The 27,637-nt window shown below is 40.8% G+C and overlaps 2 protein-coding genes across 2 annotated transcripts; one reads left to right on the forward strand and one right to left on the reverse strand.

The window, feature by feature from the left end:
- Positions 1-641: 641 nt before the first annotated feature.
- Positions 642-19,888, reverse strand: ergic1 (endoplasmic reticulum-golgi intermediate compartment 1). The gene is made up of 10 exons (XM_030397229.1): positions 19,725-19,888; positions 12,730-12,791; positions 9,209-9,281; positions 8,690-8,784; positions 6,460-6,584; positions 5,472-5,576; positions 5,308-5,368; positions 4,995-5,095; positions 4,145-4,267; positions 642-2,682 (listed from the first exon to the last, which is right to left on the reverse strand). The coding sequence occupies exons 1-10, from the start codon at positions 19,742-19,744 to the stop codon at positions 2,575-2,577; spliced, it is 873 nt and encodes a 290-aa protein (XP_030253089.1). The 5' UTR covers positions 19,745-19,888; the 3' UTR covers positions 642-2,574.
- Positions 19,889-23,527: 3,639 nt separating this feature from the next.
- Positions 23,528-26,815, forward strand: dusp1 (dual specificity phosphatase 1). The gene is made up of 4 exons (XM_030397162.1): positions 23,528-24,199; positions 24,446-24,591; positions 24,709-24,928; positions 25,624-26,815. Exons 1-4 carry the CDS (start codon positions 23,791-23,793, stop codon positions 25,977-25,979), a joined length of 1,131 nt encoding a protein of 376 aa, XP_030253022.1. The 5' UTR covers positions 23,528-23,790; the 3' UTR covers positions 25,980-26,815.
- The last annotated feature ends 822 nt before the right edge of the window (positions 26,816-27,637 follow it).

Below are 27,637 nucleotides of genomic sequence, written 5' to 3' on the forward strand. Positions count from 1 at the left end.
TCTCCGTTCACGGAGCTCTGTAATGGCTGGACCAAATTTGTTCGCGTCTTCGGTACTGGCAAGTCAAGGGTAGCTTGAGCAATGAAGCTGCATGTTTAAATCGACCGAAGTTCTCCTTTAAGGTTACTACTAGAATACGTTTAAATGCTTTTAGTGCTCAAAAAACATTGTAACATTGTATTCCCCCTCTGTCTGTTTTTAGCTCTGCTTAATAAATTAGGCAACTGTGTGACATGATGATGTAGTGTGATGTCACAAAGTCACAGAAACAAAGACAAGACATAGTATTGACGAGGTGTTTCAGGCGCAGTGGTTTGTGTGTAAGAGAGGAGCTTCTGCTGTTGCGGACCTTTTAAACTTTCAAGACCTTTTACAAAAAAACACCAAACAACAAGAAAAAACATAATAGCATAAAATGTCTCCTTTAAGTACTTTAGGATTTCTTATGAAATCAATCAATGTTTTGCATCTTTTTAGGCCTAAAAATATAATAAATCTTCACTGTTTAAACCAAAGTGTAGTAGGTGAAGACTCCCTTTGAGATCTGTAAACCAATGTAACCCAAAAACCGACTAAAAATTAGGAATTAAATCCAAAATGAAAGTCAGGTTGAAAGAACCACAACCTGAACACACGGAGTGTACTATTGCACCATTACTGGAGGAACACATTTCATTACAGAGTAATTTGAGACAGAACAGGAAATAGACTACCTTGAGTAGAAAGACCAGTTCTGAGGGCTGTTGATTATCACTGTCCTCGATCAGAGACGTCTTTTATACAACAGTAGAAAAAGAAAGAAAAATGACCAAAGAGGAAAAACCATCTTGGCCTACAAGTTTTCTCCTTACAAAACAAAATGTTCTTTACAGTTTACAACTTCATGGAAACACTATGAGTAAACAGAGCCACGTACCATTTAAAAACATTTAACTAAATCAAGTTATCTCTTAGAAAAACATTCAGTCTATTCATTGCGAAAAACCCCAAAGCTAGGACCTTTAATTAGCATTATTGATGAAAGCTTTGGTATAAATGGACTAAGAGGAAAAACAATGGTCACTGTATTGAACTAAATAAGTGTAGACTACACTTTAAGCTGGGAACACGCATGAGAGAACATGTGATAACAATGGATTCACTGAAACAGATAGACAAACCAATAATACTAATCCTGTATGGTGGGACCGTAAACCTAAAGGCACACAGTATGAACAGGGGAGATAAAAAAAATAAAGAGCTGAGAGAATAATGTCACATGATAGAAAATGTAGTGTGAAAACACTTTAGAGTTCATCCAGTCTAAACCAGAACAGTTCCTTCAAATAATCATTCCCTTTGGCACTAGAGCTACAACAATTAACCAATTAACCATCGGTTGTCAAGCATTTAATCAATCACCTATCATCTAATTCTGATTACCGATTAATCAATTTGAGTAACTTCTTAAAGCAAAAAAATGTCCAAATTCTCTTATTTCAGCTTCTTAAAAGGTGGATTTTTTCTGTTTTTTTTACTCCTCGATGACAGTTAACTAAACATGTGTCAGTTGTGGACAAAACAAGACATTTAAGGACGTTATCTTGGGCTGTAGGAAACGCCGGCCGATATTTTTCACCATATTTCTGACATTTCATGGACCACAAAAAGAATCGATAAGTCGGGAAAATGATCGGCGGATTTTTCATCAGTTGCAGCCCTAGTTTCATGGACAGTGTGCAAAAAATTCAGTTCTGTTTACGCAACATGGAACAGGCTTTCATAAACCAGAACACTTCCTTCAATGATCATTCCCTTTGGCACTACAGCTGCAACGAATAGTCGATTAACCGCTTAGACGTCAGCTATTCAGTCAATCACCAACTATTTCATAATCAATTGATTTTTCTTTTTTCCCAAGAAATATTGGCTGAATTCTCTGACTTTCGCTTCTTAAACGTGAATATTTTCTGGTTTCTATACTCCTCTACGACAGTAAGCTGATTATCTTTGTTTTTGTGGACTTTCGGACACACTGATCGACATTTTTCTGACATTTTATGGACAAAACAACTGATCTATTAATCAAGAAAATGATCAAAAGATTAGCTATAGCACGGTCTTATTGTCTGTAATTTGACATGATTGAATAAAGATTCAAGTGAAGTGATGCTAGCATCAAAAATAAAGAAAAACAAATTCATTACTAGCAGAAATATCAGCTTTTTTTTTTTTCTTTTAAATCAGAAGCAGCCTTCCAATACCCATTATAGTCTGAACCCTGACACAAAGTACTTTATAGACTTTATCACCACGGTAACACCTCCTCTTCTGTCACTGAAGACGCAGGAAGCGGACATGTGATAGTCAGCGACCACGCGTCAGGAGGGCGGTTGGAGCCAGAGAGGACCTTCAGTAACTGAGACGCAGTCGTGTAGCCTGGTAGTTAGATCGAGTGCCAGAGCCGCTTCATTGGTCACGGTGATACAATCTCCAAAGGGAAGCTGGTTCGAGCGAGGATTGGATTTAGCTAACAGACTAGCAGTTGCACTTATAAATAAGCTGGGAGGAGGAAGGGGGACAGGGGAGCAGTCCTCATGACATTTTTCCTATCTGGATCTTCTTCCAGGCCTCTGAAGCGGTGAATATACAGGAGTCGATGATCCCAGCGACCGTGAACGTCCCGCCAACGATGGCACAGATCTACAGAAAACAAATCACCTTCAGTGTCAACATTTAAAAGCTTTGGCATTTTCATCCCCGGTTATAAAACAGCTAAATATCAGCTGCTTTTAATCATAACAATAGATTACACACTGACACCTCAGAATGTGCTGGAATCCAGCAGAAAGTCCTGCTGCAGCTTGACTCACAATCTTAAGCCATGACTCATAATCACACTATAAGCACAGTCATATCCTACCCGTCACAATGAACCTAAACAACACAGAAGACAAATAACGGTGTAGCTCATCAGCCAGGCAGCCACTTTAATCCTGACCGCATTATCAGTCAGCAGGAAATCTTTCCTGATGAGGTGGTTCAGGATTAGCCAAAAAATTCCTGAGGTCAGGTGGGAGTGGAGGCAGAGAAGGGGAAAGGAATTGAGGAAGGAAAAGGGGTAGTTTTGTACAAACTAAACAAGGAAGGTATAACATTTTAAATAGCTTTAGAGGTGCTGGTAGGCACTGGTTTCCCCCTGTTTTCAGCCTCAGTGCTAGGTTAGACTGACTGCTAGCTGGAGCTCTATAATTAAATACAGGTATGAATATTCTAGAGCATTTCCCATTCTTTTGAACCATTTCTTTAAAGACTTTCAAGGATCTCTTTGAGACCAATAAAAAATAAATAAAAAGAAAATAATTAAAAAATCGTCAAAGTTAAGGTGAAAAGTGAAGAGCAACAGCAGAAGTCCCATCATAGTTTTGTGAGACATGTGCTCAATTTCTTAACAGTGTACTCACACTACCGGTGACTAAGCGACAGGCTACAAGTCACTTTCAGTATAAGATGGTGATACGAAGCTTGAAACTGGTGCCACAAAACTTGTTGTGGTGTGACAGGTGTGACGATGTACAATATGTTGAGGTTTTCTCAACTTTCAGCAGTGACTTAGTGACAACTTAAACGTTTGCGATCTGCCTTTTGTAACTTTGTCGCTAATATTGTGACCTAGCAACATGGAAGTTTACATGGGACTACACAACACGGAATTAGAATTTATTTAGTCCACTGACAAATCTAAGTTCAATATTCATTCTTGTTTTAGTTTTAGTGTTGGTCTCAACTTTGGGGAAGTATCTGTCTCTTTAGCTGCAAAAGTCTTTGACTATGTCTGTCTGCTGGGCAGCTAACAAACAGTGGATTCATCAGAGCTTTGTTTTCTGAAAACATCTTCCTGCTGGTAAAAACAGGGTTAATGAGAGGCAAAAGAGTGAACAACAACATTATAGAAAGAAACAGTGTGCTGAAAGACGCTAAAAAAGGTGATAATAATGTCGGTGTTGTGTTCACAGATTGTTCTTTGACTGTTAGTATGTTTTAAATCACATTTAAGACCTCAAATCACAGTTTGCACTCAGTCAAGACCCGGACTTAAAATACATTCACTTCACAATTTTAAGATTTCATTGTTGTTTTGAAGTCCAGATGAGAAGGCACTCACTGTTGTGATGAAGCGGTAGAAGGGCTGTCTCCTCTCCGTATACTTGACTGTGATTGGACTGAGGTCGTATCGGAACCAGATGGCGGGGATGATCCTGCCCGTGTGGCTGTACGCAACGTATTCCTGTGTGGGATGGAAGAGGAGAGAACCAACGCGTTACAAATGCTCTCGGAGCTGCGCCTGGCGAGACAAGTCGATTCAATCAACACCGAGACGGTAAATCCCACCATGTTTAGAAATCAATTTAGAGCAATCTGCACAATTCATTATCATCTCTTGTGGAGTTTATGAGTCATTACTGAATTGGTTTCGGATAAGTGGTTCAAAAGTAATAAATGATTCATTAAAAACTAATCCTGGCAGAATAAAAATAACGAAAGGAGGGGATGCTCCAATGTGTTCCGAGTTATCATAAGACGACTTCAATTTTAGTGCCTTTATGTAACTCACATTTCTGCCAAAATTTCAGCTAAATTCACCAAAAGTATTAATTTAACAGGAGATAAAGCTCCAGGCACTGATGCATGTCTCTGCCAAACCTTTAATTATGCTTTGGCAAGGAGATTTTGAAATACTTTGCACCATCAGCCTGCACTGTTATTACTCCAAACTCAGTCACTGTCCGTCAACACAGTTCTAAGAAGCGTGTTAATGGTTTGTTGACATCTGGGGAACGTTTCCCGTCACTAGGGGTGAGCTTTCACTTCCAGGTGAGTGCACAAGTTAGCACGGCGATACATGCTCTGGCCATATGTCAGGGTGGTCACGCGGCTTCCATGACAAGTGCAAAAAAACAAAACAACACATGACACAGAGGTATAATCTCACAGGAACGGAAAAGAAGAAGCACCTTGTTGGCTACCGTGTACTGGTAGGAGAACCTCTGTTTGCCCGAAAGGTCTTCGTACACTGTTGGAACAATCTTCAGTATGTAGTCATGTGACGCCAAAGCTGCAGGAGAAAAAAAGTTATTTTAATAAAAAAAAAGGATTTAGGTTTGGTAATGACACAACTTGGCTGGACTCTTTCCCTCTCAAGTGCAGTGTCAGCTGTGTGAATCAAGTTTCCACTCAGTTAGCCGTCCAAGAGGTCTCTCATTTCTGTGGCCTACATAAACGTCACACAGTGGTCACGGTGAACACATGCCTAGCGTGCATACGTACGATTAGATGCCAGTCTGTCGGCCCCTCCTAACGCGTTAAAGGCTCCTTGTACTTTTTGTACCTGCGTGACAAAAGAGAGACAACGGATCAGTGTCATGCTTTGAGACTTCAGATCTTATCTGTGTCCATTTTTTGTCCGGGTGTGTAGTAGTGCGATTCCTTACCTGGAGCTTTTCTCCAAACACCAGCTTGTGGATGGTGTGGGTCATGTCAGGGCTTTGGGGCTGCGCTGTAGCGCTGTGCGTCGACACGTGGAAGTTTCCTGGTACCTGAACACACGCACAAACACACATAGATACAGACAGTTATGTGCGTCAGTAGCATAACAACCACCCGCAGCACATTTAGTTAGCTAATGACCAAGACTGCATACGCACATGAATGGTTGGAAACTGAATGTTCCGCGCTCCCGGAAGAGAAATCTACCCCCTTTAACAGGTTTCACATATTTCCAATTATTCCACAAGCAAGAGCCTTAAATGCACAACTGCGGGGTTAATCATTTAAAATGAACTGGAAAGACTGACGCACAGGATGTTGTTCATGGGACAAACAGGGCTCCACAAGGCCCAGCCTGTACTCACAGTTTGTACAGCTGTTTGAGAGTCAAATTCAAGCACTTTTTAAGCACTTTCAAGAATTTGAGGACTCTTAAAACCTGTATTATCACATCAAATAAATATGATGAAAGGATTGTTTCATTTCAGATACGAAACATTTTTGGTTTGAATGAGCAATTGTGTCGATGAAACATCTGATAATGTTGAAAATTAAGCATTTTTCAACGAACGTGCACTAATTTAAGCACATTCTTAGCCTTGAAAACAGTTCAAATCAAGCATTTTCCAAACGTTCAAGATTTTGCAAAAACTGTGCTGCCAGATGTAACCGAAGCTGATCAATTTAACATAACTCAATTTAGACTGGAGAAGGAAACTGGTTGTCTCGGGCAGGGGTTCACCCTCTGTGTTTAACTGAAGTCCAAGACAAATAAACAACATCTACTCCGACAAACTATCAGGCTATCTGATCCATCATAATGTAATTACCGGACTTTTCTCCGAGAGGCCACATAAAATAGGTCATTCATACAGCGTGTGTGTTTGTATGGGTCGTTCTCCCCCATCACTCTGCTGTGTGGTGAGACCTTACTTTGTTGATGGTGAACTCTCCCTCAAAGCGACAACCATCCCCCTGGTTGAGGGGAATCTTCATGGAGTTGTCTATGTGGCCAACCTCATGGCGGCCCATCTCATCCTGGATGTCCAAACCCACCACTGAAAGACATCATGGACACATGAGAGAGAGTTTAGACATGTAGGGAACAATATGACACAAAGTATTTAGACAGTTTCCTCTTATGGTTCCAAACTTCTCCAAACTATTTTTAGTGATGAGACTCAATGATTCATCGATTACTCAGAAAAAAAGGAAGACAATGTGGATGGTTAATTAGTTTCTTAAATCATATTTTAAAGCAATAATATCAAACTAGGGCTGTAAATGTCATTGTTTTCATTCTCAGTTGATCTGAATTTGTCCAAAATAAGTCACAAAACAGCAATAAACAATTCAAAATTCACACATTCAATTTACAATCATATAACACACAGAAAGTTTGAAAAATGTAGGAAACAGAAAGCATAGAATTTTTAAATGTTTTTCTTTGCTAATGACTAACCAATGATAAACATTTGTTGCATTTTCTCTATTTTTTAGGACGATCTTGATCTTCACGTTCTCACACAGCCGTAAAATTATGTATGAGACTGTTTCAGACAAAAAACATGTTATATAAAGACATCACCACCTTGTGACGGGCAATTTTCCAAATTGTTTGGACTTTCTAAAGACTAAACAATAAATGAGTAGATCCAAGAAATGATTGATAGATGAAGTCTGAGTGTGATCCGCAGAGTAAACACAAATCAAGTCCAAACAGACCACCTATCCTGCCCGTCGCCCTCTCTCTGCCTGTGTTTTTCCATCTAGGCCTCACCGACCCCCCTCCTGCAGGCCACAGTGTGTTGGCACACCGGCAGTGGCCTATTTTCAGGTGATGTGTGTTGGCCGGCAGCACAGAGGGGAACGTCTGCCGGATCTGTGCTAAAACACCTCTGCAATGCTGGCTGTCTGACCTTTGACATTCAAGACAAGTTCCTCCCGTCTGTCCAGATCTCAAAATATAGTGCACAAATATAAGTTATGTCTGAGCTGCTCATTTCTCCTTTTTAAGACATTTAGACCTGGAAGTGTGTTCATGTGGAGTGGATCAGGGGCGGTGTGGGCGGGGTGAAATTATTATAAGGTTATTACATGCGGATCTGCTTTTCCATGAAGTCACAAATCAAGACCTGGCAACCCGTAAAGGTTGGAGGAGGGAGACGAGCGGCACGGCAGAGCAGATAAATCTTAAAAAAGAGGTGGAAGTGCCAGCTTTTCCATGATGAAATGAGTAAATCTGTAATGGATGACAACCGTTTGGAGGTCTGGAAAAGTAAGCCGGTGTATAATATTAACTCGCTGGGAGAACGGCTGAGGAACATTTCTGCTCATTACGTGCAGCTGCAGTGTGGTTAAAACAACATGTTTGAGCTGGTATTTAAGAGGGCCCCACATCTCTGCAACAAAAACAAAAAACAAAAAAAAATCTGCAAATAAACAAAACCACCGTACATACAATCATCAAGAGCTTTAATTGGAAACGGCCTTTGTTTAGGCATGCCATCAGTGAGCTCGTCTAAACACATGGCCGGCAGCTGCACGCCCGCAAGCCAGAACCTCTCTCACACAAATCTGGGCTTCATTTTTCACACAAGCATTTATTAGCTTTGCCATTTTTGGATATCCCCAAACGAATGTGTGTTTTTCTGTGCTGCCCGGGGCCTCACCACTGTGGTCGGTGTGTGTGTGTGCATGAGTATGATTTGTCACTGGGCATAGCTTCTGCCGGGAGTCATGAGGAGCAAATAGATGGTGACTGCTCTCCGTCTTGGCAAGCTCCAGCCAGGGCCAGCCCACTTTCTCTGACGCTGAAGCACAGCCGACGAGGCCAGCAGAGGCAACTCTGTGTCAAACTCGGATCGCGGCTGTGTGGCAGATCAAACGCGGGGCCGGAGGCTGGGCTAAAATCTGGTGATATCTAGGGAGCATGCCACAACACATCCGCGTAAACAAACCACTATCTGGTTCTGAGTGTTTATCTCGGGCACCGTTTATCTTCTACCAATAAGCCGTGCTGGATGATAAGGTGAGGTATGATACTGTCTGATAAGGGTGAAAAGGCAACCGTAGGCCACAAACAATGTGAAACAAACAAACAGGAAGTGTAGTGCAAAGAAAGTGAGAGTTGTGTATATGTATATATTATGTATATACTCACAATCACAGTGTAAGTTTGGCAAACTGATGTTTAAACTCACTTCTATCTTCCCACCACTGTCTTTATCAGGATCATCCACATACAGTTCATTTACACTGTGAAAAAAAGAAGAAATGGTTAGAGAAGGGGTGGGGTGGGGGGGTTATTTTGAGTAAAGGAAAAAGCCACATCTTGTCCTTTAACAGCTGAGGGTTCATCTTGTGCCAAATGGCGAGAAAAAGAGCATTTGTGTATCTCTGACAGTGTAATTTCCTTCCTGTCATGTCCTCCCCAAGTCATCCCTTATTACACATCGCCAACAGGCTGACGCATTCAAAAAGCTAATTTCCTGTGAGAAAACTGACTGCACTCATTGGTTACAACATGGGCAGAGCCGACTACATCATAACGGGTGCTTCGACACTCATGATTAAGTCTTGTATATTTAAGACAGCAGGTCCTCGACCTGTGTGGCAACAAGGGAACGATCTCTTGATTAGTGTGTAACAGGATATTACAGGTTTATTCTGCGATACCTACATTTCAGTGGTTATGAATCCCGTCAGCTCCGACAGGAAGAGGAAGAGTATGAAGACACAGCAGAGAATGGAAACTGTGGGCAGAGAGGAACAGTTCTAATTAATCTTACGTACAGCACATTGATCTCAAATTAAAGCAGGATTTCATGGGATGATGAAAACCAAATGAGCCAGGCTTTTCCAGCCTTGAGGAATGGCTGACCTAAGATATTGACATTAACAAAAATCAAAGCAGCCATAAAAGATTTTCTAAATAGCTGTTTTACTGATGGTGTTAAGCCTGCCATTACGCAGGTTTCTAAAGAGCCTCCTACACTAATAACACATTAAATACCAGTGAACAGGCTGCCATTACAGCATATCTGCTCTGAGAGAGGTGAGCTCATGCTACGTGGGTCCTACGAACAGCTCGCTTTAGGTTTTCTGAGACAAACTCACACACTGACATTAACCCCAGACCAAAAATGGCTCCTACAGTAAAAGAGACAGAAACCAAATTAGGAGCATTAACCTTAAAGAATAAGTATCTTTGTTCAGTTTGAGCCAAAATAAAGTCTAGGCCTAAAACGGGAAGAAGCCAAGCTTGTCTGTTTCATTTCATGTGTCAAACTAATCAACCAGAGGCTCACATAAAACACTGTCAGGTGTTTGCTAAGATAAAAATGGAGGGGAACTGATCTGTGTCTGCGTAACTGTGGTCTATCCGGTATGGCGAGTGCCGCGGTCAGAAAGCTCTCGCTCAGCAGGTGAGGCATGTTTACGTGGCAACTGTCTCCTAGGATCACACAGTCACATGACCTCGTGGTTGGCAGGCCATCATCGCCAAACCTGTGGTTAGTGGAGACTTACATAAGGTAATGTTTAACCAACACACAATAGGGAGTGTCGCTATGACACATAGGTCACCGATTCAGGTTCATCAAAAGGCTTGTACAGTAATTCTTCCCAGGCTTCATAGGTCACAATACTGGAAATTATTAAAGAACACATAATTTAAAGTTCAACAACTCCGCAATGGAAATACTGACAAACCAAATGATTTACAAAGACTTCTTCACATGAGTGGATTTTTATTTGAACTTCAGCTCATCTTTCCTAGTGACCACACTGGGATTAAATGCGATCAAGAGTGGCTTCGTTCTAACAGAGAGGAAGCTTTTTTTCTCACAGTTGTGACACAAATAAGCCACAGTAACACAGTACATACAGCAACTCCATGAATTGGTCGGTGACATCCGAAACAGTCCCTCTTTTTCGTAATCAGATGTGCTATTCATTTTTGGCTCATTTCCCCCACGCAGTGCTGACAAATGAGAACTTTCTGTCAATTCAAGCAGGACAAACAAATACGCCAGAAAAACAGTCAAACAGAGGGTTTATAAATTACAGCTACCCAAGACCACTGTGGCTAAAACACAGGTTCACAATAAATACCGTAAAAATTGAACTCAAAGGAATGTGGCCCTAAAACAGAATAACAAAAGCAGACAGGGTCAAAAATGTGGCCTTTTGTGAAGGGGGGGGGGGGGGGGGGGGGGGGGGGGGGGTGTTTCTGGCTCCCTCTGAACCCTACAGGCCTAAATGTGAGTTTGACCCACCGTGGGTGAAGCAATAACAGTCGTCTAACATCAAAATCAACCCAACGCCCTCAACCCCTAGACAGTGGATGGAGACAGGAAGGGTGTTGATTGTGTACAGGAAGAACCTCCATCCACTTCCTCATGGGTGGAAACTGTGCGTATATGTTTAGCAAGTTCATTCTCTTCCCTGTCATTCAGGAAGGTGTTTATAATCTGTTTAAAACTGTTCTCTATTCTGTGACATAACTGCTTATCCAATCTGCCATCAGTTTGAGCCATCGGGGTTGACATTTCCCTCTACCCTGTGTCATCAGCTGACAAATGACAATCCAGCACTAGAAAATGACTGAGGAGCCGAAAATGTGTCATCAGATCTTTTGTTCACCATTAAAACAGTGAATAATCAATACAATCCCTGATTACACGATGACATACTGATGACAAGTAGGAAAACAGCATGACCAGCCAGGACAAGCACTCTCATGATGACTTCTCCAGTGCCTGAGGCCATGACAGAACATGATCATCAACATTCTTACCATACTAGTTGTGCTTAAACAGGTAACTGCCACGAGCTGACTGACTCTGTCAGGACGCTACTCTGAGCTGGTACAGGCTGGCACTTGATTTACAGCTGTCAAGTCCTCCCCTTCCTAAACTGTTTGTCAATTCATCCACCTCCCTCAACAGTGCCTGGTACCACTTTCCATATACCTTCTAATGAAAAGCGTACATGTATGCTGATGTTATACTTACAACATTGCATGAAAAACTACCTCTGATGTACTGATAAGACTTCAACGTTATTTGGTATTTTCATTTAAGAGCAGACACTATACACCGTGTCATGTCACTGAAGTTTATCAGTTTACAAAAATTCAAGCAGAGGTTCTCTGATAGACTAAAGTCTGTTTCAGTAAAAACAAAAAAAAGAAAAAAAAAAAAAGCTTCCATTACTACCTTTTAAGGCTACATTAGCTTGTGAAAATGTTGATTTGGTATTTATGAATAACATAAATATTTAAATGAATAGTTCTAGATCTTGGGTAAACTTTACTTTTTTGCCAAGAGTAAGACAAGAATCTAGCCCCCTTATGTCTGTGTCATAAATATATAGCTACAGCTGGCAGCAGGAGCACTAGTCTCCTTTAGTATGACACCGGCAACAGGGAGAAAACAGCTAACCCGACTCTGTCCACAAATGTAGCTAATCAGCTAACCAGCACCTGTAAAGTTGACTTCACATGTAATGTTTGTTTGATCTGTGCAAAAACATAAGTGCAAAAAGGACTATCTTCAACATTTTCACACTTTGTTTTGGTGTTTATTTGTACCTTTTTTCGCACTTTGGACAGAACCAGGCCAGCTGTTTCCTCCTGTTTTCAGTCCTTGTGCTGAGCTAAGCTAACAGTCTACTGGCTTTAGTTTTGTATTATATGTACAGACACAAGTGGTATAATTCCGGGCAGCTAAATTGCAGAAAGGAACCTTGGTTAAGTTAACGGTGCCGCGTGAATGAGACCTAAAACCCAGAAACAAGTTAGCATTTTGTACCTTCATTTCCCTCATCTTGAAGTCAGTGGGTTTTTGAATGGGTTTCAGTGAGATGCCTTAAATATGGTCTGTGGTTAAAACAAGCTTAAGATATTTTCAGGGTTTGTTCTACAATACTCTGCGTTTGAATTGAAAAAAAAAAAAAAAACAGTGATTGCTTACAAGTAGCTAAATGAAACTTCAGAGGTTTTGCAGGACATTGAAAGTCATTACACAAAACATGGGGAATGATCTACTAATTAGTCTATCTTTAAAGGCGGACTTTGGTTGCAAACTATTCTAATCTCTAACTAAATAACTCATAAAATTAAATTAAAAATACCCAAATCCAAAGACCAACCAATAAAAGCTCATAGTTTTGGCTCGCTGTGCGTGAAGTACTACTCACTGAAGGCTCCTGTGTATGTGGGCTGGGTGAGATCTTTTGGCACTTTCCTGTAGATATCGAATCTGAGGAGAGAGAAAAGGAAGGGAAGGGAGAAAGGCAAGTGAGAAAAAAAAAAATGAAAATGTAAACACTACGTGCTGAGAAAAGAAGCACATTCTGTACCCATAAGGCCGTGCGATATTACAGAAGAGTGGTGGAATGTTAGCTCTGGACCACCGCCATAACGCACAACAGGTCCAGACAGCCAGCCGCAACACACACACACACGCACACACACACACACACACACACACACACACACACACACACTTTTTACAGTGTTACACCTCTTCCTCTGAGTGTGTGCTCTGTAATTCTGACCAGACCTCAACAAAAGGACTCTGACACACGATGTGTACACAACAAAACCCAAAGCCAACAGAAACACTCACAACAATGAAACAAGACACGCTGGATTATGTGCATAAAACCGATATGTAAGCACACCTCAAAATTATATGGTTTTATTTATTTTTTTGGCAGTATAAGTGCTACTGTAAGTGAGTACAGTAGGATAACATACAATGATAGCAGCAGCGAAGGATTCAGTGTGAAAGGATCAGACTGCAGATTTATTCTCGTCTAACGTTTTCGTATCAACTCGGATCATTTCAGAAATAACAAACGGATTGTGTGTAAATCAGTGAATCAGAAGCGGAGGAGGATCATTTACCACCAGACAAAATCAACTCTACTCTTGTGAAACACTGTTGTTGCCTATTTGGGGAGCTGACTATTTAGGTTCACGGGTTCTTGCGCATGTCCTTTTTGGGCAGTGAAACATTTTTCGACCCCAAACTCCATCGCCGAACGCGCAAATCCCACCCACCGTCTCTCACACTCGCTCTCCTTCCAAAAAACACTCACATCTGTTCACATTTTCTTCCACCAAGAGCTGCCAGTGAAACGATCACAGCTGATGCAATGCAGGGCGGGGGAGGAAGTAGGAGGGAGGGCTTCCTGTCCAGCCCCGACCCTGCTGCTTCTCTTGTTTTGCCTCAGCTCCTGCTTTCACTTTTTTTTTTTTTTTTTATCCCTGGATCCTTAACACCTCAGCCAGCTTCCCTCATCTCTGTCTTTATGACCCACATCCACCTCTAACTTCCTGCACCAATGTCCCATTAGTATTAGATCACTGTGTGCTAATAGCTGGCCTGGCGAGATATGTAGGGCAGGCGACATAGAGAGGCGCTGGGCGGGGATCTCAGGGTGGGGTCGCTCTCTATCAGGATCAGAATAACTTCCAGAATGACATACTTCCTGAATGTGAAGCTTTAAAGTGCAGAGCCTCTTTTCCTCAACATCCTTTCCACCCAGCCACAGCCCTGACCTCCTCAGACCACCAGACGGGTTGAGCACAGTGATTTACACCACTGCCATGAGAAAACCTTGGAAGTCTAGTTTGTTGCTTTCAGTTCAGGGACTACATGCTCCCCTGTGGAGTAAAAAATATGATCCGTGTGGCAACTATATGACATACTGTAGGAAGGGTCTATGACCACTGAGCTTGTTTACAAGTATGTGTCTATACAATGTGTGTATATATATCATCGAAGAATATGTAAGCTAAAATATGATAATACTACAAGGTTCTTCAAACTGGTTATGAAACTGTCTCAAATCAATAATGATCCCTTAATATAAGCTACAAAAACAAAGAGGACCATCAGTGAGTAGACTGGCTGTAGCTGCATTATTAAAGTAGTAACAGGCCACCCACTCCAAGAACGATCACTATAAGGATAACTATAATAATACTTGTGAGCATTCCCACAAGACAGTAGCCCTGTGTCAGCAGCTCATGAATATCAATGACAGCTCATTACTGTGAGAAACAGAAAGCAAAACTTAAGGGATGGGTGGGTTCAAGAAACTATTCAAAAGTGAGAGGACTAGGGAGAATCCAACACTCTGTTATGAGTTGTTGTCTTATGACAACGGATATTAGTCACACATGTGTATGAGTGAACATCAATATCCAGGTGAGGAGACTGTAAGAAAAGACAAAAGTAACTTCAGTGACCCCATTAGCACCACTTTACAGTATGTCTAATGCAAAAATAATGTTGTTTTTTTTTGTTGCAGGCTAATATCACGTTATACAAGCATTAACGTGATGCCTTTTAAAATGAGATGGCTTTTAATCAGTGTATTTATCTTTCATCGATTGCCTTTGAAAGTGATCCCAACAATATCCTAAACCAGTGTTGTTGTCCTCCGAGTTGTTCTGTGGACCTTTCCATCCACTCGAGTTATTCCTAAATAGATAAATTGATAATTATTGTTTAAGTTATTGCTCTCTATTCCTAATGCCCGTCACTGGGTCAGCTGCCGCTCATACATTTTATGTCTTAATCCAAGTTTACTTTTTTTTCCACTATCATCTTTTGTCTGTAAGGGCCATCAGAATCATTTTTTCTTTTTAAATGAACAGAATTTCTACATAAACTAATTGCGACAATTCTGATTCTTGTATACAAACATCTTTTAATGAATTTAATAATGTTACACATTTACATTGGGTAACTGGTACATATGCTTTAAGTACACACGCTGTCTTTGAGTTCTACTGATATTGAAATTTATGTGAATATTGCTTTTATTAATAGTTCTTGTTCCGTTATATTACACAAAAACAAGACATCTTAACATACGTAATGTACATTTAAAGTCATACCATATTCATGTTATGTATACTTTTAAATGCTCAAGCTTCATTACAAGAACTTAACATCACTTACTCCACCCTATTAGCTTTACAGTGAAACAGTGCTGTAGTCTACGCCTGAGCCCAGGGTATAAATAGTTACAGAAATCCTCACTTCTCGCGGTAGGATCACAAATCTGTATTTTGAGCCCTCGCAGCTTGTCGCGGCTAAATTTGAATTTGAGCGATGGAAAAAAATCTCACGTGAGACAGTATCTGATGCCACATGTTGAATTATAAATAGTTTCAGATGGATGTACAGTAGACATTCTGGATATATCTAGACTCAAGACACATGGTCTTACTTACACTAGCGCTTAAGCGTTGGAGATACAGACAAACTTAATATTATGACATCATTTTATTTTTTTTTCCCACACTCAAGTGTATTTAATTTCAGGTTGAATGAGAACTCAGTTAATTTCCTCCGCTCAGAACATTTTGTCTTCATGAATATTAACGCTGGTGCCTGAGAGTTCATCTCTCAGTCTGTCCCTGATGCTTGTAATTTCCTGAATTACAGTCAATATGTTCTCACTCGTCACTTCCCACTGTTCAGACCTCTGAACTGGGCTCAGATGTTTTGTGATTAGAGAGTACACACTGTACCACCGTCTCTCTGTTGAGACCACAGGGATGCTTTTCAAGGTAGGGCCCTTACTAAAAAAACTGTATCTCGCACATGAGTCAACGTGAGTCAGTAGTTCATCCCTTTCTTGTATTGCTAACTAAACCCACATAACGGACAGTCAAGGTTCTTCTTTTCACACATGGTCAACTCACATCACGAACCGCAGCCTACATCTGTCTTTATTTAGGTTTCTGTTCAGTCATCTTCCTGTACGTCAGGTCTCAAACAGCAGTCACCCATCACTGTCAAGGTTAAGAGAGCTGAAATCTACTGACACTGAGCCTCCTTACAGAAGTGATAAAGCCAAACACACCGCATCATCAGGTTAGCCTGGACCAAGCCTACGTGTGTCAATAAATGACATAATGTGAAAGGCTGGTTAAACTTAACAGCCTTTCTGTTATTCACTTGTTAATTCATTCAGAAGAGCTGCTGCTCAGTCATTCTGGATGAGGTTATCGTTATTATTAGAGAGAAACTATTAACTTTATGACTGTTGAGAAGCCACAATGAAAGCCGGTACATTCTGTTAACACTTAATCCAGTTTATTTGCCATTTAGGTCATGTACATCAAAACATACATCAACACACACACACACACACACACACACACACACACACACACACACACACACACTGCAACTTGAATAAATTAATAGATTCACTATATTTAATAAGTTAGATTTTCTGTTCTTTACTCAACTTTCTTTAACGAATGTAACTAAAGGAGTGTGAGGTTCCATGTTGGTATGAACGTCATGACGTCTTGATGAAGCCGAGCCCACAGACACATTATCAGATCTTTTCCTCATATTCTGTTTCTTGTCACCAAATGCCATGAAAAGTCCCAAACCAACAATCAAATGATTCAATAACAAGTATTGCAACAAGTATCCATCATATGTATGTGATTCTCCTGATTTACATTCCCTAAATGTGTGTCACGCCGCGACTGAAAATAGTCCTCAACAAATGCAACATGACCCTCTGTTTGAGTCATGTTTGTTAGAAACTACAATTCCCAGCTCTGAGCAAATGACTGTCCCTCCTTTAACAATGAAACTCCACATGTGAGAAGATTGTTAATGGTTTAACGTTTCCAGTGGGAACCACGGCTCAGCCACAGATGTAATGCAGTAATGTGAGATGTACTAAGACAATGTTGGTTTTGGTCCTCTCACAGGATTTGCTGACACTCAGTAATAGAATAAGATCCTATCATATCAAATACGCCTATTACTGATGTGGTTTACAGGTGGCATTCTGGGAATACATGTAACACCAGGGCAAGGTGTAATCTACGGTAACCTGTATTGTTACTCACACCGCTGACTAACCCCCACCCAAGAATTACTGAGTATGAGTCAACGAAACCTCAAAACAACTAGTTAGTTGGTCAATCCAGCTATTTCCAGTTGTTGCAACGCAAGTGTTGTACAATTGGGTCACCAGTGAAGCATCTGAACGGGGCGTGACCAGTTGGTAACCCCATGACACGGCCGCTCTCACACAACACTCAAACATAGGTCATATAGTGTAGTAGTGCAAACGAGAGTTACACCAGATCCTGTGTGTCGGTAAATTATTTCCCTCATTATAACACAGCTGTGGTCTGAAGGAATGACTCATGTGTGTTATTTAGGGTTGCACCTGATGATCAGCTTCATCAGTTACATAGATGAAATCTACAATTTTTTGGGGGGTCTAAACACGACCCCAAAACTCAAAAAGTTTTATATTTAAAATCATACAAAGATAAAACTGTAAATCCTCACAGATGAGAAGCTAGAACACAAGAATATTTGAAAACCTTCGCTTTATAAATGACTGAAATTATAAACCGATCACAATATTTCTCTTTTATTTTTATAACAATAAACAAAGTGATTAATCAACTGTATTCTCAGCGCTAGTGTGATTACACCTCGTAATCTGAAATAGTTACACCAGGTTAGGGTTGCAATGGTATGAGATCTTCACTGTGAGATGTTAAAAGATACCCAGGTCCCACAGTATCACAGTATTTCACCAATATTATTATTATCATCATGTACAATGATCCTTACAAGGTAGGGGTCACCTGATACGGCTTTTTCAATGCCGATTATGGTTATTTGAAATCAAGGGGACCAGTAACTGATATTTAGATGGATGAGGATGGACCAATGATGGAATGGTTCAATTTACTCTAGTATTATTCTTAGAAACAAATTTGAGATGAGCTCGAGTATTTTCTTTTTCTGCTACTGTATACTTCCTTTACACTACATTTATTTGATAATTTAAGTTACTAGTTACTTTGCAGATTATGATTATTCTGTGTTTTATAGGCTAATATTTAACATATGTTACTAATCCTATAGTGTTGTGGGCGGGACATTGTGTGAGAGGATGCTTCATCAGAACTAAAGTAGCACATTTTCAAATTAGTTTATTCAATAGGCAAACTGACAGAAAAATCCCTGATACCAATAATTGTGAAATGCTGAATGTGAATCCCAATAATTGCCTGGGACTGGATCCCTACTTAAAGGACTGTAACAAACGCTTTATCATAATTTTATGAAAATAGTATGCCGTACACCAATACACTAGAATTCAGCAGATTAGATAAGCAAATCCACATGGCATGGCATGACATTCTTTTGTTAAAACTTTTCAAATGAGAGGGTTTGCTGCTTCTGCTACTAATATTGCAAGTTGAACATTGTATATGTGAATACATCCTTTTGGGTTCTGAGAATTATGGCTTGGATGGAAAATAAAATCAGTAGCGATAGATCAAATTGGTCATGAAAATAATCACTCTTTGCACTCCTACTACTTACTTTTCCTCTAATTTTGTGAAAGTTAAAACTTTTTCCGCTCAAATTCAGGGATTGAGTACATGGTGGTAACAGTAGGAGTTTGGCTGTATACCTGTCAGTATCTGTCAAAGACCACTATGGCTGATTGCAAACATCCTGTTCTTTATTTTGAATGAGGTGTGCCCTGTTGACAGTTTCAGCAGTCCTGCAGGTGTGACTATTAGCTCTGTGCCTGTTGCTCAAGTATCAATAGATTAGTTGATTATCTCGGCAGTGCCTGCAGTCAGGTGTATTACTTATTATTCATTACCTGCTTCACACTGTGTATTGGTGGGTAATAATTCGGAATGTTTTGACACATTTTTGTGTATTCTGAGAATTTTAAAAAAGCACTGATTTCTAAATGAGACCTGCCCAGGATGTCACGTTTGTTGGGTAAACCATGCGGCTATGACAAAACTTGTGTTGACTGTAAACTGTATCTCTGTCTGAGGTTCAAGCTTTGCAAATAATGGGATGGATGTGGAAATCTGCACATGCGCAGGCGGGAAGCCCGGCCAAAAACTCCTGTGAGCATACCTGCGCATCACTCCCTCCACCTCCTCAACTAACACTTACTCCCCTCCTCACAATGTGGCCCATTCATATCTGACGTGAATCAAACTGTTTCAACTGTTCCTCGCTCATTAGTATGCGATGCTCCGCCAGCGTTAATTCATCCAGAGCTCACACACTGACCGCCCCCCCCCTTCCTCCCCCGACACAGACCCTCCGTGTCCTACCCGAAGTGAAACGAAGCCCCGTACTCACCTCCTCACATCGAAAGGCATGATGCTTGCAAGTTTCACGGGGTTATTAAGCTAACAAAGCCACAAGCAACGGGAAACCATACAGCTCTCTTCGCTGCTACCGGTTGTTCATCGGTACCGGGCTGACGTCAGCTTAGGACGCTTTGCACAAGCCGATTGGCTGAGAGCTACTTCCGGTTTGCTCTGATTCTACTTCCGCCGAGAGCGTAGCGTCATTTTTATTTTTATATATTTATTTATGGTTTTTAAAACATAAGATAAAAATAAAAAATGATCGGAGCAATTGAATGGTTTTGTTTTTTGATAGTTTTATATCATTGTATTCACTAATATATATATCTTATTCACTGTGTATCTAATGTCTTATTTAGTAAATTCTTTAAAAAAACATAAAATTACTTCTTTTTTTTTCAAATAAAGTGTGACTCACGAACAATCATGAGTCGTATTATTTTCCAGTAGTATTAATTTCATTCCTCAGGAACCATGTAAACAAAACATTTTATATCATAAAAAGAGAAGAGATGCTTTGTGCCAGATATTGCCAGTTACTATATACATATAGAGTATATAATGGTAGTCTGTAATGCAGATTAACATGGTAATAAAAAAAGGATTTACATGTATCTAAACTTTATCAAGACCTACAAAAAGAAATACATTTGGTGTAAGAATAAAAAGAACCTAAAATTAGTATAAAGTGGCTTATCTTGTAAAACTCCTATGCCAACAAACTAAACTAAACCCCGCATGTCTGGTAAATATTTCTTTCTCTTTACATTTTTCATTAAATCATCTAACTCACTTGTGTGCAAATAACTAAGGATTTTTTCATAGACTCATTGAAAGAAAACATTTCCAAAAAAACATGTAATTATGTCCTTATATATTATATATGCTTACAACTATAATGGGTTATAAATAATTTATTGGGTTATACTGCTGAAGGTAAACTATTACCAACACATCTATAGTTTTCTGAACCTATTTTATGATTGTGATGAACTTGAACTTGAGTAAACAAATGTAATGTTTAACGTTAAATGCCAACATGTATGGCATTTGAAGCAGTATATACATAATTAATAAATACTTAAACACCATTATTTGGTTGAAAGCAAATATGTGTGCACATGTGCATCATGTTAAATATTGTTGATAGTATAGATACCTATGTATTCTAAATAATTTGTTAGGTGTCTGTACTGCTTAAAGTACGAGTAAACAGAGCAATTAAGGAATTTGAGGAATAAACAATGTAAATAGGAAATAACATGATAATGGTGGTTGAAATATTTTTATGAGCCCAAATGGTAACAGTTTGTTTTATTTAAGCTTGTAGTACTTTATTAAGTGTACAAGATCAGAAAGGTGGATTGGTAGGCAAGTACATTTTCATCAGAAACTCAATGCTCACAAACAAAAGGCATTTTTCTTTTCTTTTCTTTTTTTTCCAGTAAAACTGAATGTTCCCATAGTGTATTTTGGACTACATGAGGAGCGATACGTCATGTTTTATGCAAGTAAATCCACAAACTCCATCACTATAGGTTTTTCCCATGGCAAGCCAAGTGGGGTTTTTGTCCTCTCTTTTCTTGCCTCACCAAACTTGTCTGCATGAAATGAAACATTTTTGACCCAAATAACATGTCTGTAACTCAGACACTACAAGTCGGGATAGGCCCTGTGTTTTCCCACTGATGGCTCAGCCGTTGCCTATAGTGACAATGACAGTAAACAGGCAGGGATGACAGCAAGTGACAGCGGGGTTAGACCACAGGAAATGCCTCTGTGACATCCTCTGTTTCACTTCCCTTTCTGGATGAGAGCTACTGTTGGATACGGGCCATTATTGTGGGAATCCAAAACACAGCGACAACTCTTGCGGGCTCTGTTTTTAGATTTCAGTATTCTGTTACACACAATTTTTTTTGTTACAGACATTCAGGTTTTGGTTTCACACTTAGCAAACTTTTTGTATTATGTTTGTCAAACATTTTGGACACCTATAGTATCAGGAAACAGTCGCAGCTGCTGTGAATAAATGAAAAAGGGGGGGGGGGGGAATACTCAATTGCTTCATCTGTACAAAGTATTTTTTCCCCCCCTCGACAAAGGGGTGCCTAATTTATTCACTGACCTCCAGCACATAATGCTTGCATCATGACTGTAAGGAAGACGCATTTACAGTGAGGACAAATTGTTTGGGAACAGACTGTTTTCACAGCCAGCCTGACCCTCCTCCACTCGTAGTGTGTAACATTCCTGCTTTGTGGCAGGGGCTTCACAGTTGACTCATCTCACAGGAGTGTGAGCTTCCAGTTTTTGCACTCTGTTGTGATTGGTTAAGTTTCTGTCCTTTAAGCTTTCCCCTCTTCCTTTTCTCACATAGGCAAACACATCCAGTTTCCCTTTGCTTGAAAAAAGGGGGTCAAAACAGATTGGATGTGGATTCACCGGGCTGAACGTCCTCTCATGTGCAGGTGACAGTAAAGTGAAAATGATGTCATGGCCTATATAATGTATGTCAAGCTTATCTTTTCAATCAATATATGGTGCACGACTCTTAGCACATAGTGTGATATTTTAGATATACAGACTTTATTGCAAGTAAACTAGATGTTTGGGGCAGTGGGATACATAATCTGTCATTTCAAAATGAAACTAGTAGAATGGGACTGTTGCAGGGTCAGGATCAGGGTTCCTAACCTGTTTCTAAGTCTGCTTAACACTTGTTTCACAACAAAACAACCCAGGCGTGTCTCTGCTGCCGTGCAGTTTCAACACACCCTCTCGTGAGTGTAAAGACGCCTGTTGTCCATCAATAATGCTCTTCCTGTTTCCTTATTATGAGACACCAGTGTTGTCTGCTCTGAGTCAGCAAACTACACCGGTGAATCGGAAGGGTTTCCCAGAGTGTTTGTAATCATGTTTGCTTTTTAAAATCTACTCTAATCTGTCAGGGAGGGGAAAAACAAAACACCTCATCCATCTGTTTCAATAAGGTCACAAATGAAACAGTACTGTCAGATCAAGAGTTCTCCACCTGCTGTTGTCTTCCTGGCAAACCTGTGTTTTTGTTGCTCAGCGCGTGGAAATTTACTGGACTTCAGATTTCTATATAGTGATTAACTTTTATGGTTGGCCTTTGCTCTCGGGGCATTGAACACTATGTACCTCTGACTAATAAAAACAAAGAATAAACTTTTATGGCCCCCCATGGCAGATATTTACTTATTATCTTGTTATTTGTCAACTCTCAGGTTGAAGAGGCAAAATAAAAATCTAATCAAACACTCACATCATGGAAAATTTGGCAAATTCCTTATTTGCTGACATTTGACACAATGGCTCACTTTGTGATTATTGATGTTCGACTGATGTGTCATGTTCACTCTGTCTCGTTTTGTTGATGTTATATGTGAGTTTGTGGGGCTCGCGATGAGAAAAGTACAAAGTGCATGAATGCAAACACACCGACGGGTAAACAAAAACAACACGTTTTACACGTTAAATTGGTAAACGCCGGGTGACTTACACACGCGTGATAAAACACGAAAGAAAAAAAACAGGAGCAGATTTCTCAGTGAGAAGCTGCTTGACGCCGCGTGGCCGCGTAACGTTACGTGCTGTACGCTCCTACAGAAATGTCCCGCATTTGCGCGTGCCCCTGTCAGCGGGGGCAGGGGGAAGGGGCGATGACGTCTGCGGTGTTGGCAGGAAGCCAAGAGGGCGGCCGCCTGACGTCAGCTGCCCCTCATTCACAAGCACGAGCCGTATAAAAGCGCTCCTCAGACAGCTCGGAGGCAGAAGCCACGCACTGAAAACTTGAATATATTAAAACTTTTTGAAGAAGAACACAACTACAGGATACACTCAAGAAGAAGAAAAGGACCAACTTAGATAGTCTTAAAACTTTTTTGAGTGCTTGTTTTTTTTTTCTTTCTCTAAACAAGCTAACCGGAACAAAGGACTCGCCGCTTCGAAGATTATTTAGTAGTTAGCTTTGGGAGATAGCTTTTTTCCACAACAAGCTAAACTTCTGCCCTCCAACCCGTACACGCTTTATGTATTTGGATTTAACATTTCTTTCCCGCCGTCCTACTATGGTCATAATGGAGGTTCCCACCATCGACTGCTCGTCCCTCCGCGGTATGATGGAGGACGACGTCCCGGGCTGCCTGGTGCTGGACTGCCGCTCCTTCCTGTCCTTCAACTCGTCCCACATATCGGGCTCCACCAACGTCCGCTTCAGCACCATAGTGCGCAGGAGAGCCAGGGGCGGGCTGGGGCTTGAGCACATCGTCCCCAACGAGGACACCAGGAGCCGGCTCCTCTCCGGGGAGTACCAGTCCGTGGTGTTGCTCGATGACCGCAGTCTGGACTTAAGCCAGGCGAAGAAAGACGGGACCCTGACACTTGCTGTCACGGCCCTGTGTCGCGACCCCTGTGGAGTCCGAGTTTTCATTCTCAAAGGTAAATCCAAGAGAAATTTACTTTTTAGAAGAGCCGCACACGATTGTTTCAGTGTATCCTAACAACGGAACAACAAATGTGGATTACAGCTGTCACCACACCAGCTGGTGCTCGTGTAAACAATGTTCCAGAATAGCCCCATAAGCAGTTGTCAACCTTTTGGAGAGCCATATTTAAACTAGGATGTGTCTCTGTGTTGTCCTGTGATCTAACGTTAACCTAGTTGTCTTTTTTCTACTTTTTCAGGCGGATTTGAAGCATTTTCCTCAGAGTGTCCAGACATGTGTACCAAACCCTCCCCTCCACAGGGGCTCAGTCTGCCCCTGAGCTCCAGCCATCCTGGGAGTGCAGACCCAAGCTGTAGTCCATGCAACACCCCTCTTTATGACCAGGTTTGTTTGTTCACATTGTTTATAATCAAACTGAATACACCACTCGATGTGTTGGTTTCACACTTCCTGTTTTTGTCGTTGACTGACTGTGGTTTTTGTTTATTTTCTTCTCTTCAGGGCGGTCCTGTAGAGATCCTTCCCTTCCTGTACCTTGGCAGTGCTTACCATGCTTCAAGAAAAGACATGCTGGACATGCTGGGGATCACCGCTCTAATCAACGTCTCGGCCAACTGCCCGAACCACTTTGAGGATTCCTTCCTCTACAAGAGCATACCCGTCGAGGACAACCACAAAGCCGATATCAGCTCCTGGTTCAATGAGGCGATTGAGTTTATCGGTGAGTACATCCACCATTTCTTACTCTCTTGGCGCTCTCTCAACTGCCAAATGTGAGCGCCTGTCACAGCTGTTAGCTCCTGAGCCCATTTGGAGGCAAGCAACACAAACACCCAACCCCCCTCTTCCTTCACTTCCCTCTTTGACTCCTGGATTTAAATTTTAAAAAAGTTCCCTCCAAAACAGACCAGCTGGCTCAACACAGGCACCCCACTCCACCACAATGGTGGTGACATCATCGCCACCTCTCAGGCGTAGAAAAAGGGATGCCCCCTTTAATGAATTGCGAGGCAGCGGCCCCAAACTAGTTTTGCTGTGGGCTAGGCTGGCTGTGCTTGAATAGCTCCCTCCACGCCACTCTTTGTTCTGGCTGAACAAAAGGCAATTTCTCCTCACTCACTGTCGGCCTTCCTCCCCAGATCAATACCCCCAGCAGGGGTCTGTTCCCCTTCTTTGTCCATTCAGGCTGCCTCCTTTGGGAATAACCCCCACAAGCTCACACCCTGCACCCCTATTAACTGTGTTCCTGTGTCTTAATGAGCCCTGTTGAATTTAAATAGCAGTTGAAAGTGTTACAAAGACTTTTGTTTTTTGCTTTCCTGTGACAGGCAAATTTTTAACCCCCATTCTCTGCTTACACTTTTCTGATCTTCCACTGTGTGCTTATGTTGTTTTCTCATTTCATTTCCCCCCCAGACTCAGTCAGGAATAAAGGAGGCCGTGTGTTTGTGCACTGTCAAGCTGGCATCTCCCGCTCCGCAACCATTTGCCTTGCCTACCTCATGCGGACCAACCGCGTGAAGCTGGACGAGGCCTTCGAGTTTGTCAAGCAGCGCCGCAGCATCATCTCCCCTAACTTCAGCTTCATGGGACAGCTCCTCCAGTTCGAGTCCCAGGTCCTGGCCTCGTCTACCTGCTCCTCAGAGGCAGGCAGTCCGGCCATTGGCAACAACAGCACAGTTTTCAATTTCCCAGTGTCCATCCCTGTACACGCCTCGGCAGGTCAGCTGTCATTCCTTCACAGTCCCATCACCACCTCTCCCAGCTGCTGAGAAAGGTGTTGGGGAGCACAGACTTTGTTAGGACTTGAACTCACAAGTGCCTCTGCAGAGAGCGCTGCACAAAACATGATTATAATTAATTTTATGGTGATACTGGTATCACTGGACAGAATGGGAGCTAATGTTTAGAGTCAGATCATGTGACTCTCTGAGCATCATTTCAAAGGGAGATTTGACAACTACCATCAGGCAGTATTCATGTAGGACTTCCTAAATGTGAAAGCCATCTACAGTTTTAATCCTGGATGATTTGGGAATGGCTGAAAAAGGAAGTTAGAAGTCTTTGAGTTTGTTTTTGTTTTTGTTTTTCATGAAGGCAACTGCTTTTGATAATCACAATCATTTGTAAGCAATCAAACTAGAGAGGGCTCAGGAATGTTGTCTTATCCTCTCCAGATGCCCGTGTTGCTTTCTGTATTGCTTAAAGAAAGCAATTTACCCATTTGCCTAACTCGGCGTGGGATTTGCGCCATCATTTGATGAACAATGAATGTATCCCCCTCTTGTCGATGTAGATGTGGCAGTAATGCCGGGTTGCCAATATAAATGCCTGCCTTTTAAAGACATCATGAATCTTTGACGATCCTGACACATTTGGGGAAATGGACCATTAAATACCTCATGTTTCTGTACTGTGTACTGCAGCACTGAGACCCACAGAACCCCAAAACTGCTAAAAATGGGGACACGTAGTCGTTAGTGGCTGCGTTCTGACATATTTATTGAACTAAAGTAATATATTTCTTTATCATATCTATTTTTGCATATGTTTTTAAATGTTGTTTTTTTTATACTGTCAAATAAACCTCAGTTGACTTTTGTACTTACTTCTGTGCTGTATTTCTCTTTTTGTTTTCACCTGATATAAGACAGATTTATGTGGTGAGTGAGTGCATGGTGACATAAAAGTTAATGATCATTTTAAACCACAAAGATTGACTCTGTAAACAGTTGTCACATCTTTAGTGTCAATGTTTAGTTACTGATTTATAAATCTATAGTGATGAATGATAACTTGAGTTGACTACATGGAACAAATTTGTCTTTCCATTTAAAGCAACATCTTCAGGGTATAAAAATACAAATTTAGTGTAAAATACAAAGCAGATTAATAATCTCCCAATCTTATCCTCAGTGATGGAATGTAACTAAGTACTTACTCAAGTACTGTACTTAAGTACTTTTCTGCTACTTTACACTTTCCACTACATTTTGGAGTTAAATGTTATTGACTACATTTATTTTACAACATTAGTTTCTCATTACTTTGCAGACTTCACAACAACCAAAATGTTTTAAGCATTTTAATTATTAAGAGTTTTATTCAAATCTGTTTATATCTGTATGGTTGACTTTCACTTACCAAAGTAATATTTAAACACAATATCTTTACTTTTATTGTGTGCTTTTTACAACCCTGCCTATCCTTTTAGATCCAATCTGTGAACATGCCCAGTAACACAAAAAGCCTAGGACTGCAACAGACCATTATTTTCATTATCAATTCATTTGAGGATTATTTTGATTTATCATTGGATAAATGTCATCATCACAATTTCCCCAAACCCAAAACTGACATTCAAATTGCTAGTTTGGCCAAATAAACAGTCTAAAACCTAATATAATTCACCAAATATTATAGAAGACTA

Source organism: Sparus aurata, chromosome 18 (assembly GCF_900880675.1).
Source record: "Sparus aurata chromosome 18, fSpaAur1.1, whole genome shotgun sequence".
NCBI classification, from domain to species: Eukaryota; Metazoa; Chordata; class Actinopteri; order Spariformes; family Sparidae; genus Sparus; species Sparus aurata.

Coding starts and splice junctions, on each gene's coding strand:
- ergic1 (XM_030397229.1), bottom strand. CDS start 19,744: ATGCCTTTCGATGTGAGGAG. Junction 6,585..8,689: donor GCCAAACTTACACTGTGATT/GTGAGTATATAC, acceptor GATGTCTTTCAG/TGGTGGGTTTGGACATCCAG. Junction 4,268..4,994: donor AGTACACGGTAGCCAACAAG/GTGCTTCTTCTT, acceptor CATCCCACACAG/GAATACGTTGCGTACAGCCA.
- dusp1 (XM_030397162.1), top strand. CDS start 23,791: ATGTATTTGGATTTAACATTTCTTTCCCGCCGTCCTACTATGGTCATA. Junction 24,200..24,445: donor CCGAGTTTTCATTCTCAAAG/GTAAATCCAAGA, acceptor CTACTTTTTCAG/GCGGATTTGAAGCATTTTCC. Junction 24,592..24,708: donor ACACCCCTCTTTATGACCAG/GTTTGTTTGTTC, acceptor TCTTCTCTTCAG/GGCGGTCCTGTAGAGATCCT.